We start from the raw sequence: 18,239 nt of genomic DNA, 5'->3' as shown, positions 1-18,239 counted from the left end.
GTGAAATCTATTCTGGGACTTCCAGATGACACTTGTTGCTAGGCACTGGCCTGAGCAGACGAGCTGTTTTCTCTTAGTAAGAGGCAATTTTACAAGGTCGGTGAGCTCTGGATGTGACTTCTCAACAAAGACAGTTGAAAACAGATAAGTACTATGGAGACGAAAAGCATTATTATGATGGGGATCATCTTTTGTAAGGCCTTGTTATGTTCTTGGTCTAGTGCGGCTGGGAAGGGAAGGCAAACCGGAGAGATGGACATGTTCCATCCCCCAGAAAATCACCCAACATCTGAGGTAGGTGCTTTTTACATTTTTGGCTTTTGATGATGACAAACTACTTGACTACTGGGTCCATTTTAAAAAACATTTCCTATTGATTTTCCCTCTTAATATAAACATGTCATCAATTAGAGTCTAAATTCTCAATGACAGTTTCCTTTTTGATAGCCTCCTTTATTTCAGTATTTGGCCGAAAGATAAAACCTCCTTTTTAATTTATTTTCTTTCCCCCAAAGCTTTAAAGCTATTTGCGGCATATTTAGCAAAGAAGCGCTTTATATTTTCGGGAGTTATTTTTATCTTAGGGTCACTAAGACATATCAAGCACTGACATAGTTGGTGAGTGTGTACTCGGTTAATTATATGCTGAAAGGTGATGCTCGGAAATGCCTAATGGCCGTAAGATTGAGTACAAAATTCTGAATACCCGTCTAAAGTGCTTGTAAAAAAAATTGGCATTTTTTTCCTACTATGCCAATGAGTAAAACTGATGATGACATCTACTAAAATGGTCACTTTTAAAAGTAAATAGTGCTAAAGAATCCGTAATTTCTTACACATCCTCATTGTTCCAAGGCCAGAAAGCATGGCCCTCTCAGTGGGGTTCCTTGGTCCACAGTTCCACAGCCAATTAATTACCAGGAAAGGCGCTGCTGGCCTGTGTGATGTCTTGTCGCTATTAAAATCCCCAGGAATTCGATACTGTGCATCATGGCAGACATCGATGGTTGCCATCACATCCATTCTCCCATTGTCCTGGCTAAAGTGTCCCAGTATGTTCGGGATGGAAATGGGCTGAAATCCAGGTGATGGCCCATGATTGGTCTAAGCTAGGGGTTGGCAAACGTTTTTTTTTTTTTGTAAATGGCCAAATAGCAAATATTTTGGGGTCTGTGGGCTATGCAGTCTGTGCTATAATTACTCAAATCTGCTGTTGTGGTTGAATGCAGCCAGAGACGATATGTAAAATGCATGGACATGGCTGTGTCCCAATAAGTTTTTTTTTTTTATCAAAACAGGTGACAAGCCAGATTTGGTCTGTGGGTCACAGTGTGCCGACTCCTTCAACAATTGAAATACTTAACATTTTTCAGTTTTCTCCTTGAACAGATATCTTTATCCCATTCTTTTAGAGAATTTTATTTCAATGTCATGTATTTTTGTTTAGCTTTTTAAAAATTTACCGCTGTTATTATTTTCGTCACAGAAATATGCGTAATAAATTGAATTTAATAAATTTTGAGGCATGAAGCTCAAAGTGTCAAAATATTTATCTTGGCTTGAGTTATCAGTTTTGATTATTAAGGCACAATTGATCGAAAACAGAAATATATTAAAATTCTGATAAACAGTAACAAAACATATATATTTATTGGAAATATACCTTGTAATGAGATGGCTCTTTCATTGGTTCCTTTATGCAAAAATGAATATTATTTATTACTAAGAGATAGTGTTCAGCACTATTTTTATTCCTTTTTTTTTTTAAAAAAATGCAAAGCCTGAGGAAACATTCTGATAGAAGCAAGTTTTAACAGTGATGTCTTTCAACTCTGAGCTCCATCTAAGTCATATGCCAAAAATCACATAGCAATCTATGATCCAACAGTATTTTCAGTGGCCACTTTTTTACATGTGAATTAGCTCTGTTTTTGGCTTAGTTTATAATTCAAATAAACACTTTGTTTTACCTTCATTTGTATATTTTATCTATTTTTAGTGAGAGTGTTTTCAGGTGATTTCTTTTATTTTATTATTACTTTCGAGTGCACAGGGCATTGGTTAGACACTTATATAGTTTATGAAATGATCCCCCCCATTACTCTATCACCCCTCTGGCTCTACGCATAGCCATTACTTTACTGCTGACTACATTCCTTGTGCCGTGCTCCCCATCCCCGTGACCATCTCTCAGTCAGTGGTCATTCAGATCCTCCTTGAATTTGGTTGAATGCAGAGAAGCAGACATCACCTGAGCTGCACTAGGAGTCACTTCCCAGTTGTTCGGGCACCAGAAAGTGTTTGCCCTGCTCCTGGTCTTCACCCAGACGCTGCACACAGCCTCCCGCCCCTTTCATTCCTGCAGGGTTACTCTTCTCTTCGTAGCGCAAATTTCATTAATGCCGTAGCTGAAGCCCTTTCTGTCTGCTATGCACCAGGGATTTTAAGAAAATTGGAAACTCATGAACTCTTTTTCTTGCAGGTTACGCTTAATTATTGGGTAGGCCTGCCAATTTCGAGACAACGCATGTAAGTGTGGAAGATTAGAAAACATGTAAGAAATCACAATATTCCCTTCTCAGTCCTATGTCAGGATGGTCACCTGCCTCTGCACCATTTGGGTCTGAATGTCCTATCTTTCGGCTCTGATTGCATAACATCTTCTGTTTCAGTGGTGGGTTCTTTAGGTTCCGTTTTAAGCAGCAGAAATGAACTCCGGATAACAACTGTGAAAAGGTAATTTAATGGAATTATCTAGTGGCTTAAAGAATTGGGGGAAAATCTGAGTATCCAAGACATGAGGTGGCAGGATCAGGGATCAGGAACATCATCCATGGTCAATGTTTTGTCACCTACATTAGGATGAGTCAGCTCTAACTGTCCTCGATTAACATGTCACTCCACCCAGGATTCAAATTCCCGGAGAGAACCAAGTTGGCACTGTTTGGTTCATGGGCCCATCTACTGCGTGGGGTGGTCCATCCTCCAATTTTTCAGTCTCTTAAATTTCCTGTTCTCTCTGCTTTGCCCGAGTCCACGTTTTCTTTACTGTTGCAACCTGAATTTCCCCAAGTGCCACCAACCGATGGGAGAACACACACATAAGGCAACCTTAATAACAATTCCAACGTTACTGGTTCTGTGCCTCTGCCCGGACAAAGCGGGACCTCAGTCTCCACCCCAAATGTGCCACCTAGGTCTTTCATGGGGTCCTAGGGAAGTCTCACGGGAAGTCACGGCTGGTGCTTCCCCTCTGCAGTCTCTGCTAATGCCCAGTTGTAGATAAACCTCTGAGTTAGCAGTTTCTGCTGTCCTGTGAAAATGCCGATAGATTCTGTCTGTCTGTCTGTCCATCTGTCCATCCATCCACCATCCATCCATCCATCCATCCATTGATCTATCTTTCTATCTATCTATCTATCTATCTATCTATCTATCTATTGATATTTTAAGAAATTGGCTCACAATTTCAGAGGCTGAGGCTGGCAAGTCAAAAATCTTCGAGGTAGGCCAGACACCCAGGGAAGAGCCGATACTATAGCTTGAGTCCAAAACAGTATGATGGTGGTACTCCCTCTTGCTTGGGGAAATCTGTCTTTTTTCTCTTAAAGTCTTCAACTGATTGGATGGGGATCACCTGCATTGTGGAGGTTAAGCTGCTTTACTCAAAGTCTACTAATTTAAATGTTAACTTTATCGAAAAAATATCTTCACGGCAATATCTAGACTAGTGTTTGACCAAGTAGCTGGATAGCAGCATGGCCCAGCTAAGCTGACACATAAAATTAACCATCGCAGCTCCTTATGCAGACAAACTCACATTAACAAAAACCTATGGTTGACAGCCTAACAGTGTGTCCTAAATACTCAGGCACTGAGAATACTGAAGAGTTAAACTGGAGCCTATTACACTTTGTATGTCAAGGTAAAGCTTTCTTCTTTTTCTAAACCTATTGAAAGATGTGTCAAGAGGCCAATGTTTTACCAAAATATCTCAAAGATTTAATTCCTGTTTCTAATGTGCAGTGTCACACACAGTCACGGTCTGTACTTTTTCGAAAAACGCAGACTTCAAGGATTCAGTCATTCGATGGATACGTCACCTACTTTTCCCCTGTGGTCCAGACAGGGTAAGATTTGGAGCTGAAAGGCCTCAGGTAAGATGGACTGTAAGGAGCCCGGAGCGCCAAGGGAAGGCGGGTGGTGCCAATGTGTGACGCGGTGGCGTGGACTGTGAGGCCATCACACCTTGCGCTCCTTCTCTGTGTTCATTCCTGTGTCTCAGTCTGTTCTCCTTGCTACACGGAAAACGCAAGTGTGTAGTTAACTGCCTGTAGACACACAGAGTTTTCAAGAGGAAAAGAAATTTCCACTATCTTTTTGACACTATTTAGGAACGCAGGCTGTCTACTGCTCTATAGACTCAAAAACAGGGTCCAGGTAGGTGGCTGAGTGAGGAAGCCTACCAGGCAGCTGAAGATAAGGAGCCCAGAGGCCCAGGCTGTATTCCTAGGGAGACTCCTGAACTTGGAATTGACAAGGTAACCCTGGCTAGCCACGTAGTCAATCTGAGTGTCAGGCTTTCCTGGCTCAAAAATAAAGCTAATCTCTTGCCCCCTGCAGAGTTCTTATAAGGATTATATGAAATAACTCATCTGAAAAGGCAAATTCTCTATCCCATGTCCTTAGCAGGCACTCCTGATATATTCATTTGTTATTTAATCTATTGACGGTAAAATATTAGTGAACAGAAAATAGATGCTTAGCTTTCACTGGGGGCAATTTAAATTGTAAAGAAGTCTCATCAATTCAAATTTTAAAGAATCCCATCTGCCTTATGATTCAGGTCACTCTGACAATGGATAGACTGAGTACTGCGGTCCCAGTCTCTATGGAGATCTGTTATAGACAAGCTGGTGTCTAGAACAGAAATTGCCCACTAATTGGGGCTTCAAAATACAAGTCCCCTTCAATGGCTCTATTTTCCCTAGGAAACTGGGTGATTTTAACTGTGGCATAAAGCAGGGGGGCTGTTTGGGGATAGAGCAACACTGGATGATATTGGGGGGGGGGGATCCTAGAATGAAGAGGCGAGAAAGGAGCAAGTCCTAGATTTCTTTATTTTTGTTTTATTTATACCTGGTTATAAAAGCACAGATGCAAGATGTGGAAAACTTGAAAAGTAAATGGAAAATAAAGGGTTAAGAGAAAAATTATCCATAGCCTACCTCTCAAAGAACAATTATTGCTAACAGCATTGTGTATTTCCTTTCAGTTTTTTTCCTATATTTTCTTGATTACATAGTGACTACAGATTTTGCATTGCAGTTTTAATCTAACATTTTAATAGAAGCATTCACCCATGTTAATACCATATACACGTTATTTTAAAGGTCTCATCATATTCTGTCAAGTTAAATATGCCCTAATTTACTTCCACTGTTCTATTGTTGGGCATTTAGATTATTTCTGTTTTTTGGTTTGTTTTTTTTTAAATTACAAATAATTCAGTGTACCACATTTTTGTACAGCTTTTAAAAAATACCATACGATTTCGCTTATATGCAGAATCTAAGGAACAGAAATAACAAACGAATCGAAAACAGACTCACAACTATCATGGACAATTTGGTGACAGACGGAAGGGAGGGGAGTTGGGGGGCCGGGAGAACGGGGTGAAGGGTTAAAGAAGTACGAATTCGTGGTCGATAGCTGGGCATGGGGAGCATGAGAGGGGGGATGCAGTTAGCATTAGTATGGCGGCTAAGTGGAGGGCCGGGGGGGGGGGTGGAGGGAGCAATCGAGGGGATCGTTTTATGAACTACATAGACGTCTAACTAATGCACTCTATACTTGAAACTAATTTAAACAAATAATTTTCAAAAAAATCTGTTGCCTCTTTAGGTCTAGGTTTTCAAAAATGAAATTATGGGGTAAAAGGGTTTGGACATGCTGAAAGCTCCTGACATGTGTTGGTAGAAGGTTATGACCCCTTAGGCTTCACCAGCAATGAATGGGAGTGTCTTTTTCTATCTACCCTTGTCAACATTGAACAGAATGATGAAAAAAAAATCACTAAATGAGGAAAAAATAGCTACCTGAAACATAAACTCTACTCCCTTGCTTTCTAGTGAGGTTTAATATTTTCCCACATATTTGTTAACCTGTGAATGTTCTTTATCTTTTTTAGGGATAATGCATGCATATTGGGTATTTCTAAAACATCTCATAGAGTTTATACCAAAAGGGCAGTATTTATGAATTTATGAATTTATTTGTGAATACCAAGAGATAAGGGATAAGATATCCAAGTTTTAAACTCCAAGTGCTAAGAAATTAAGCGTTGAGTTGTCTCAGAAAAATCAAAGCAAATGCCACAGGCATAATGGGATGTGTTTTGATTTCAGTTCCAAGCAAATTTTTTTTCTCCTTTTCTGAAAACAATCTCCCAAATTGGTCTGTGTTAAAAATAATAGCACAAAAAGACAAAAATCAGAGAGAACAATTTTTATAACGAAGCAAAGGACTAGGAAGCCAATTTGTTCCCAAGGAAAGTAGGATAATCATCCTTGAATCGATTCAACTGCAAATGATAATGGCTGATATGTATGGGCCGAGTTCATTCTGAAAGTCTTGTTTCCTGCTAAAGACCTTAAAATGCAACTACTATATGTCCTTATTGATAATGTTTGAATGAATCTGTACAATAAATTGCCAAGAAGATAAATGTATGGATAGTAAAAAAATGACAAAGTAAATGGTTTAGTAGTATCTCATTGGCTGTATAACTCCCAAAATAAGTAAGCCATCATTCATTCTATAATCAATTCATCTGTTAATCCCAAGTTAAAATTTTTAAACTAACACTGACGACAGAAATACATTTGAATGCAAAACACATGAGCAAAAGAACGAACGAAGAACTAACTATGGGATCCTAATTACGGCAATGACAATTAAAAGGGAACTTTCATTTAAAATTAAGATGCTTTTATTATAATAAATGACCAAACAGAACACCAAGACATGTAGGTTTTTTCATTGAGATGAAAAAGACATGTGCAGCTACAGATACCACCATGTTTACAGTGACTAGACTCTCTCTGGGTCCCACCTGACGAACCCTACTTTTCTGATGGCAGTCACTCAGAACTACACCATAGACAGGCCCAGGTGATCGATACGGTCATTTACTTCTAGTGCAATTTGTTAATATTTTTGCATGAACATCTACCTTCAACTCCTAGCTCCTTCATTTTTTTTTTTTGTGGATCATAATTTTTATATTATGATTATTCATGGCTCCACAGTATCTCAAAAACATGCCTACACAGTAGCCACTGGATAGACAACCCGGAATTAAACCAACGCAGCCAAAACAGGACTAATTATCATAGGAAGGGAAAAGTACATTGTGGGCAGTGGGGTGTGCAACGTGGGTTTGAAAGTTGCTTCACAAAAGTGGGCATCTCTGCAACGTCACAGAGCTGCCAGCAACTATTTTATTGAGATTTCGCACACACGCGTGCGCACACACGCACACAAACGCGCGCGCGCACACACACACACACGCTATGTGTTTTTCATGGAATCTGACATACACAAGGTTTCAAAAATCCAATTGCTTGAATATGAATATGCTGAAAGAACATCCTGAAGACTCGTTGATACCCAAAGCAAATCACTTCTAAACCAAGAGGCGAGTTTCGGATTGCAGGCGGGGCAGAGGGGTTGACGGACCAGGTAAGACGACAGCACAGACTGCCCCGTGACGCCGTCCCCTACCATGACGCCTGCCTGGCCAGGGGAAACCTGTATTTAAAGTCTAAACGATCTGTTGTAAACTACTTTTTCTGTTTCAAGAAATCGGGCAGGTTTTAAAAGTTGTTATTTGTCTGAAAATTTCTATGCTAGATTCAAGTCAAAATGTTCCTTAACTGTTTTGCACAGTGAATCTTGCTGGGTCTCTTATGTAATGCTGAGGGGTGACACAGCTTGCTAATAAATACGCAAAATAGAATCTTCTGAGGCATCCTTCAGGCTGTACGTCTGAGGTACTTTGACCCAGGCACACTTCTCTATCAAATTGGGCCAGAGCAAAATTTCGGGAAGCAAAAACCTGCCACATGTGTCATGATGTTTTTCCCTGGTCAGGTTCCAATAACGCACTTGAATAATATGGAAAAACAGGAAATGAATTCAACTTTTCCATCCCTTTTGATTTGAGACAATAATGATCCCAAGCCTTCTGAGAGGCCCTTACGAGACACCGTACAAGATTGAAACAACAAAATTCCCACCTTCTCCTCAGCAACCACTTTCTGCTAATTTTGATTAAAGTTTGGGTGCACTCTATCTAGATACTCTAGACACACTGAGCGTGGAAGCCTCCTCAATAACCCTCCCCTTTCTTAAAAACATTGGAATAGATATATATTCACTTTTTGGATGTCTTTTCTGGTATCCTTCTATGCATGGTCTATTATTTTCGGAAGGCCTACTTGGAGACCCAGAGAGTTGTCATGCAATGCTCACACAGAAACGGTGCAAGGTTAAGTTAAATGCGATTACCTCAGCCTCCTGCCTCCTCATCAAGTGGCTAGAAAAGGGAAAGGGAAATTTAAAATATAGCCTTAGGAGCCATTCGTTGCCCTTCTTACAACGTATTTTTCAATATCTGGCTACTCCTTGAGACAGAAAGTGATGCGATCCTAGTATAGTCATCACTTAACGTTACCGCTGTCTGATGAAAATAATGTGTCATTTCACTGTAACTGATAATGACCCATATACGCAACTCTGGGTAGATGTGGAGTCCAGAGGCTGAGAACGAATGCTCTATTGCTATTAACTGCTTAGTAAATCTGGAGATTTTTTTCCTGATCCGCGGAGAAGAGGAACAGACAAAAATTGAAAGAAGATCGTGTGGGTATTAACGTTCCCTTCCGTGTGTGGTGAATATATTGGACAGTAAAGGACAGCATTTCTTAATCACTACTATCGCAATGATGTTCAACTGCTATTTTCGATGATTTCACAACCCCTTGAAAAGCAAACGCAAATTCTTCACATCAACTGACCGACTCTACATGTCACCTCGGGTGTGTATCTCTGTGAAACTCACCGCTAGCCATTTCCCTCACATGGAGATCATCATCCCCCCCTTTCATATTATTAACGATTTTTTAAATCTTTTATCATCTGCTTTTATTTCTTATCCTCTATGAAGGTTTCTCCAAACTCTAGAGCTAGCGACCCCTTGCCCTATGTCCCCACAGCTGATGGGTGAGTTGGTCAGGCATGTGTCACCATACAGTGGGAGCGACACTCATACCTCCTGTCACCACCACCCCGCCCCCCCCCCCCCACCCAAATCAATCCGCCGGATTCGCCATCACGTTTCCTGCATCCGGCATAATTCCTAAGAATATAACGTTACTCGTGAAATGAATGAACGAAAAGCTGAGGCCAGGTGAGACGCGCAGCCCTCCCATCCCCTCCTTGGTAGTCTCGGGCTGACCGATCACTGCCGCCGGTCCTCCTACCTGTGGAAGGAAGATGGGCGCCACCCACCTGGCTTGCTGGCAGACGCAGCAGACCCAGACCTTCTCGTGCTTCTGGTAGGAGCAGCAGCTCTTACAGACGTTGAAGGCGCAGTCCCCACAGCGGCGCCTGCTGTTGACGAGGAAGGTGAAGGGCGCGCAGCAGCGCATGCAGCAATGCTCCACGAACTTCCGGTGCTTCGAGAGGATGCTGCACCTGCTGCCTTCTTCGTCCAGCTTCTGCTTCAGCTCGCTGGGAAAGGGAGCGGCGGAGAGAGGGTATCAGGTTAGGGGGGCTCTGCCAGGCATCTCCCCGCCCTCCCAGCCCTTCCACAGGGCGAGCCGCTTTGAGGGTCTTCCCGTACGACGATGAAACTCAGAAAAATCAATCGCTCGACATAATATCCAGAGAAGAACCCCCCCGAGGGTGGATGAGTTCTGCGTACTTCCATATGCCATATTTTCTACGAGGAAGCATGAGAACCTTACTACCTATTATTTCAGACACTACCTTGAGATACATCTTATTATAAAACTGAGCACATCTTAGAAAAGGAAAATCTTTAACTTAATTAACACCTTTTTAAAGGAGCAGGAGCTCATGTTATTATGTTCAAACATTCATCCTCACAACAGCCCTGCTGGGAAAATGATCAATGCAGTCCTGGCCTGATTTAACGTTCCTGGAAATGGATGCACCCAGGGATTTTAAAAGCTTTCAAATCAATGTGAGTCAATAGAGATTCTCTGGGTGATGGGCAAATCCTAGGCACTGGCAATTCAGAGTTGAATAAAAAACAACTCCCTTCCTCCAAAGAGTTCATGGTCATACAGGGCACAAGGCCAGGCATATTAATGCAAAACATGACATTGCATGCACTCCTGTCTACACTTGGTGAGAAGAAAAGGAGAGACCTTGAGAGGCAAGGGTACACCCCAAGCAGACTGAGTTATCTAGAACCGAGTTACTCTGACACACATTTGTGTGGTTTTTGCTGCTAGAAAAATGGAAGCCCACAAATAGTAACAGAAAAATAATTTATTTCTTCCGTACCTTGTTTGTGATTGAGCATCTCATCCTAGATAAATCTATGATGTGTGTGACAAATATTTCTTCCTAGTTTGCACTTGCCTTTTCAACTTTGTTTATGATGTCTTTCATCATTTGGAGTTGTTTGATTTTTCTGTAGTTAAATCTGTCAGTCTTTCCTCGTATGGCTTCTGAGTTTTCTGTCTTGCACAGGAAGGCACATACTACCTTCATGAGTTTTATACATATTCAAATAGCCCTTGTAGTGCTGTTGAATGGTGGCCCCCCAAAAAGATATGTCCATGCCCTAGTCCATCATAATCTGAAGTGTTACCTTATTTAGAAAAAGGTCTTTGCAGATGTAATTAAAGGATCCTGAGATGAGATCACCCTGGATTACCCCAGGGACCCCAAAACCAATGACAAGTGTCCTTACAAGAGACATGGCAGAGAAGACAATCTGAAGATGGAGCTAAAGTCCTGAGCCACCTCTGTCTTTGGGATTCCTCCCGTGGCCCTCTCACTGGCCATCTTGCTGTCCCATCTCTCCCCATCCAGGCTCCCTCTGGACTCCTCTCTTTCTTTCCAGGGTCCTTCATGGCTGGCCTGACCAAAGGAAAATTCTCAAAACCAACGACCTAAATGGCAAACAATGGCTACATACATAGGAGTCACCCTGGCCTGACACATTAGGCACAGGAGTAAATTAATCAGGACATAGATAAGCAAAGATGAAAATGTTACAATTACTTGTATTCTACTACTCTATTTATGTATCCACCGTCTCCCTCCCTTCCCTCCCTCCCTTGCCCTCATATTATAAAACAGGATATTATGTGTATTGTTTTGATTCTGAAGCTTAGAAAATGTTTGTTTAGAGTTTCAAGGGCATTGGCATAAAGTGGTTCACAGATTCCTCTTATGACTTTAAGACTTTTGCTGTATTTGTAATCATGTCCCCCTTTCTTCCTGAAGAGTGCTTCCTTGGGCCTGAGCTTTTTACCCTGATTTTTATACAGGTATCTCATTTTTAGCTGCTTGTCCTCCAAAGCCTCAAAACCCACATCCTGCCCCATGCAGAAATTACAACTGCAGCCACCAGCCAGCAGAGCCTACGGCCCTTTTTCTCCCATTTGACTAGGCTGACCATTCTGGTTCCAAATTCCCTCTTCACTTCTAGGAATACCCCTCTCTTAATTATCCCCGCAGCTTAGAAAAAAATTGAGATATACTCCACATACCATAAAACTTACTCTTTTGTTAACTTGCACGATTCGGTAGTTTTCTGTATATTCGTAACGTTGTGTAAGCACCACCACTATCTGATTCCAGAACATTCTCATCAGCCCGGAAACAAATGCCATATTTATTCAGTGACTCCTCACTGTCTGCCTCCCTCAGTCCCTGCCAACCACCAAGCTACCTTCTGTTTCCGTGAATTTGCCTATTCTGGATATTTACTATAAATGGAATCGCACCATATTGGGCCCTTTGTATCTGGCATCTTTCTTTGCATGTGTGCAGGATTTATCCATGCTGTAGCATCGATCAGCACTTCATTCCTTTGTAATGCCAAATAATATTCCATTTTTAGCAATGCCGTGTTTTACTTACCCATTCATCAACTGTTGGACATCTGGGTTGTTTCTGCTTTGGGGCTATTAAGAATAATACTTCTACTAACATTCACGTACAAGTTTTTGTGTGAACATATCTTTTCAATTCCAGAAGTGGAATTACTGGGTCATATGGTAATGTTATATTGAAACTTTTAAGAGAGAGCCAGACTGTTTTCCCAATGGCTGCACCATTTGACATCTGCACCGGCAATGTATGAAGATTCCAAATTGTCCACGTCTTCACCATCACTTGTTACTGTCTGCCTTTTTTTATTATAGCTGTCCTAGAGGCTGTGAGGTGGTATCTGACTGTGGTTTTAATTTGCATTTCCCTAACGATGAATAATGTTGAGTATCTTTTCATGTACTTATTGGCCACTTGTACAGCTTCTTTGGAGAGAAGTCTATCCAAATCTCTTGTTGATTTTTAAATTAGTTTATTTGTCTTTTTATTGTTGTGTTGCAAGAGTTCCCTATGTATTCTGGATGCAAATCCCTTATCAGTTTTGTGACTTGCAAATATTTCTCTTTCTTATATTAAACTTTTATTGGTATTTTAAATGTGTTTTTCATTGGTATTTTAAATGTGCTTTTTAGTACAAAGAAGTGTCACACTAGCTCACCTCATCCTGCTATTAGACTTGAAAGCCTACTTATGGTTTTAAAACCTCATTTTCCACTTAACAATGACATATCATAAACATGACAACTCAAAAAGTGTTTAAGCTTTAGGGTCCAGGTATACTGAGCTGACGTACACATCTGCCAATGTATGAGCAGGGCTTACTGCTCAGCACGGCGGTCCCCAAACTGATTTGTTGCTTGAGCATTGGGAAATAAGGGGAGGCTGAATCCAGTATTAAAAGAGGACGCCACATCAGGCCTGCTAATAATTCCATAGGGTAAAATGTTATATTTGTGAATCTGGGTGAACAAAATGTTTACAGGGAAACGGGACAGGGTTTTTTTGCTTTTTTTTCCTCTTAAGGCATGAATATGTTCTTTTCCAGTCCTTAGGATTTAGAGCAGGAGAAGAGCTAAGTTATTAATGGCTCTAACATATGTACACAATACAAGAACAGCCTTAGAAATTGACAAGCTTCTATTGCTACTTCAGAGACACTAAATTAAATGGGATAAAACATCCAGTAAGGAAAGTCTTTGGGGATCAAAATGGCTCTGTGAACTCAATCCACAGGATCGCTCGAGCTTTATGAGTTTTGTTTCCTGACAGACAGAATTTCAAATGCCAACGGCATTTTAAAACTCACCAGGTGTCTAATGATAAAACTGTACGAATCCTCCAGAGTTTGTCCAAGCAAATGGGGGTGTTTTGAACCACAGGCTCTGTGGAGGAATCGAATGCCCTCCTTCTGAACTATCTCTCTTATGCGTGTCGTACATTACCAAACACATGCCAGTGGGTCTCACGTCTTCAGTCTCGCTTGCTCTCCCAAGTCTCAGGTTAGGGTTTGGGACTGCCCAAGTCTTTTCCAGGTCACTATCTTCCGTGAGAGTGAACTCAAAATGTCTAAAATTATAGCTGTTATTTCTGCCTCCGGTCTTTCCCCAAAGAGCCTAACTTCTATCCTGAGGCCCCTCTGGAATCCTAGGGGTCATCCTCAACTCTCTTCTAACGTCCGCTTTTAATCTTGCACCAAAATCCTACCCATTTTGCCACTTAATTACCCCTGAAACACATCTCCTCTGCTCTCGCTCTGTCACCGTCGTAGCTCAGACCCTCTCGTATCACCACCAGCCGGCGACAATAAATGAGGAGTGATCCGCCTCACTCCGACCGCCTCCCCCACTACTGAGAAGGGTTTGATGAGGACTTCTGAACCGTGTGACGCTCCCTGGAGGCGCGAGAGGCTTTCTCGTCTCTATGCTTGCTTGTGATCTCTCTTCTTCCACATGCTGTATCTATCCTTCCTCTTCTCTTTACTGGCAAATTTCCCCTCTTTTTCCTTCAAGACCCACTTCAAATGTCACCTTCTCTATCAAATTTCCAGTTCTGCCAGGCACAGTTAGTACTCCGCACCTAACTCTGTTATGGCACTTACCCTACCAAATGTCAAACATTTGTTTATGTGCCTTCTACAGGGCAATAAACTCCTTACAGAGGAGACCAATGATGGCGTCCTTTCTCTCTAGTACAGAAGGACTGACCTGGATTGTGCGGTTGGGTGTGTATTCATTCTCCTTCTCCTCAAACAAGTTTAGCCAATGAGTGAGGGATTACAACAAAACATCAGCACTGGCCAGACGAAAATAAAACTAGCAAGTAATCGCTTAGGCGTCTAACACTATGATAAACACACAGGCAAAATAACCAAACATTTGGCCACCTCTCATTTTGTATCTATAAATTCTGATCATGCACAAAGCAAGACGTTCTGCCTTCTGTTGTTTATAATTTACCTGAAATAAAGTTCCATAGGAAAGTTAAAATAAGAATTCAAATATATATAATGAGAAAATCCGGAAAGTAGGATTCTTCTTGTTTATTTCTGAATAAGAGATAAATATAATATTTCAGAATTTTAAGTGTTCTTATGCATTATTTAAATACCAATATATGCAGATAAAAGTTCCTTTAGTCCAAGCCTGTGGCTGGGCACAGACACTTCTAAAGCCAGCAGAAACCTGCAACACTTGGCATCCACAGTAACAGTCATTTTTGCCCAGAGACTTTTCTTCCTGTTGTTGGGCTTATTGATATAGATCAGACCTTGAGCGAAAAAAAACCTGTCTCCTGGGAGCGGCAGAGCTGTCATTGCTCTGTAGGTTGTAAACAAAGCAGAAATGTTCCAGACTTCATTCTCTCATTTAGTTAAGGATGAACACAGGCTCAAAATCTACAGTTCAGGTCATCACGTATATTCTGACATTTCATGCATCATGCATGGAATGTAAACTCCTATGTTAATTCCATTAATATTTTATTTCTCCATCTAGAAGGGGTCATGGTACAGGTAAATGTCAGCTTGGAGAGATGCCAATTTTGCGGGCGATGCACCATAGCTGTTAAGGCAGTTTCTCCCTGGGATGTTCGCCCACAACTGAATCCTCCGGACCTGGAACTCCCCTTCTTACTATGAAGTGAACTTCCTTCTCCAATTTTGGATACAGAAAGAAAACTACTGGAAAACCTACAGACACATTTTTAAAAGCATCTAAAAATACTATATATTATCAGAGCAAAAGGGAGGTAAAGACTCCTTTTCTTTACTCGTGCTTTCATAAAAAGGAATGGCAATCACCTTTACAGAATGTCTACTCTGTGTGAAGCAGAAGAGAGCCATACGAAACCCTCTGAGGCAGAGAAGTAGGGGCTCCCACATGTTCCCCATCATGGTCTCTGGAGAACATTCACACACACCTATATTCCCTCTTTAGATAATGAACACCAGACATGGCTGTGGACGTGGCTGGCATCCCTTGATGGCACAGTATCTAGAACTGCAGCTCGTTCACGTGAGCACTTGATAACAATCCCTGGCTACGACAGGTGTTAGTATACCTGCAACCAGTTTTAGAACACAGTGTACCAATATTGAAATTATAAATGAGAAAAACCAGGACAGAGATTATTTACTTAACATATAAAGTATATTATTTGATATACACTCAGCTTTCCATGGATGCATCTATCATACTTGCAAATGATGTTCTAAACCCAGAATGTCTGAGCTCGAGGAAAATCTTATCATTTCTTAGTGCGGCCCTCCTCACCCCACAGACAAGTAAACAGGTGCAAATTAACATACACAAGATCACACAGCTGGTTACTCATCAGCTTGTGTCTTTAATGTTCATCTTCACTTGAAATTTAAGCACCATCTAGTAGGACTTCTCATACAACAGCTGGCCTTGGACCAAAGGCAACACTGATTCACGAAACCCACGGTATAAGTAATGAAGCATACGTTCCATTTCTGGAAATAAAGTCAATTGAATAATTTAAACAGCTGCAACAATTTGTGGAATCTGCATGCATCTAAAAGTAAGTAATAGGTAAGAATAAAGAAATAAAACCGAACTGATTCACACACAGAAGCAACTTAAAAATAATCTGAAAATATGCCAGTTCGAAACATATATCTGTAATCTATCAGATAGTAATCGTTGTGTTCACTAACTACATTTGAATGTTGAAAAAGTTTTTGTCAAAATAGAGTACCTTGAATTAACCCGAATCACTTATAAGCACTTCTGCTAACTCACGCTAAAAATACACTTTACATGTGTTCTCTAACCAAAAAGAAATTATTTAATTGGTATATTTATTCTGGGAACATCCACTCATTCATTTATTCCTTCAGCCAACACTTTTAAGCTCCTATTATGTGCCTGGCTCTCTGCCAGCTGTTGGGACATAATGCAAATTACAGCGCACAGACTAAGGGAGGAGGAAAATATAAAGACATGGCTACAGGACAATACTCCAGATGCGACAACAGACGAGAATGGGAAATGCCAGGCGGCGGACCGGGAGAGGTGGAGCGCGGCGCTCGACACTGGTCCGGAAGGGCGCCTAGCAGTTTAGAGCAGGAGAATGGAGATTTTTTTGTTCAGCTTCATTGAGTTCCAATTGACAAATAAAATTGTTATATATTTATAGCGTATGACATGATGATTTGTATGAATGTTAGGGAAAAAACTACCAACCACAGTAAGTGAAGACATCTACCACTTCACATATTTACGTATTTTATTATTATTCTTTAATTTTTAGTGAGAACACTTGAGTTCTACTCTCAGCAAATGTCAATGATGTGATCCAGTGTCACCAATTATAGTCATCATGTTATACACTAGATCCTCCGAACGCAGTCATCTTACAACTGAGAAAGTTTGACCCTACTTCACCTACTCCCAAGTCCCTGGCAACCATCATTATACTGTTTCTCTGAATTCATCTTTTTAAAACATTTCACGTATAAGTGATACCAGGCAGTATTTGGAGGAAGCTATCGCAGTGGGGAAGACAGCTTGTGTAAAGTGCAGTCACTCCCTGAACCTGCTGTGTCCGAGAACGGTTGAGTTGTTGGTTCAGTGTCTGGAGTCAGAAATAGAGGGCACAAAACCAGGGAAGGAGGTTCGTGTTGGGTGCCACGGAGCCTTGGAGGCCATCTACAGAATGAGCGTTTGTCAGCGTAAATGCTGAGAAGACAACGGTGGTCGAGAGAACTCCTGGCACAGAGGGCGGACCGGAAGGTGGCAGCTGCCTGAGAGGAAAGAACCTGAAGACTTATCATCGCAGTGACTATTACTGAGGCTGAGACTGCCAATGAAGACCAAGGGGATGAAATGCAGAGGAAGCAACCCGCTCGAGAGATTTTTAAGAAGCAGGCGTAATAGAATGTTGGGATTCTTAGTGGTGAGATGCCAAGGTGGCGACGGAGTCTCTGCCCTGGGCCTCTAGGTAGCTGATGTGGACCGCTGTTTGGGATCATTTCCTTCCAGTCTTTCTTTCCAGTCTGTTATTTATTTATTTTTTGAAATCACCTGATTGATTTGATTGTCCATAACGTTAAAGGCGTTGCGCACGGAAGGGCTCTCTTTTGGAATGCCTACGTTGGTGTAATTCCCAGGCCTGTAGGAAGGGTGCAAACTGTGAGAGGCGAACACAGGACCAGTCGCACCCAGGCCTGGATCAAGGAGTGGCAGCAGGAGCAGAAAGGTTGACATGGGTGTGGATGACATTGTGACAAAAATATTCTGCGAGGACTAGGGGCCTAGACTGTCAGACTACAGGAAATGGGGGATCCAAACACCACTGATGTCTTCGGTTTTCATGATTCACCAACCTAAGGCTGGTACTGCGGACACTGAGAATAAAGCCCGAAGGAAGACAAGGTGAGCATATGGTGGGTTCGGGTCTGACTCGCTGGACTCCAAGCGGTGAACAGAACACAGAGTGAACACGTTTTGATGAGAAAATGGGCCGGAACTCCGGAGAGAGATGCAGCAACTAAGTTTTTACCTGAGCCTCGGCCTTACAAAAGTGGGGGCTGAAGCCCTGTGAGTCCATTTCAGGAGATG

At 41.6% G+C, this 18,239-nt stretch overlaps 1 protein-coding gene across 2 annotated transcripts in view; it reads right to left on the bottom strand.

The window, feature by feature from the left end:
- LOC107499608 (myosin VIIA and Rab interacting protein) overlaps positions 1–18,239 on the bottom strand; it is a 233,796-nt gene that overhangs the window by 117,623 nt on the left and 97,934 nt on the right. For both annotated transcript variants that reach the window (XM_016123962.2, XM_016123960.2), the window contains exon 3: positions 9,574–9,795. In XM_016123962.2, coding sequence (XP_015979448.2) covers positions 9,574–9,795 — 222 coding nt within the window. The remainder of the gene's footprint in view (positions 1–9,573; positions 9,796–18,239) is intronic.

Source organism: Rousettus aegyptiacus, unplaced genomic scaffold (genome assembly GCF_014176215.1).
Source record: "Rousettus aegyptiacus isolate mRouAeg1 unplaced genomic scaffold, mRouAeg1.p scaffold_m13_p_4, whole genome shotgun sequence".
Lineage (NCBI taxonomy): Eukaryota > Metazoa > Chordata > Mammalia > Chiroptera > Pteropodidae > Rousettus > Rousettus aegyptiacus.
The sequence above is the reverse complement of the archived record's forward strand: the minus strand, read 5'-3'. Positions and strand labels throughout refer to the sequence as shown.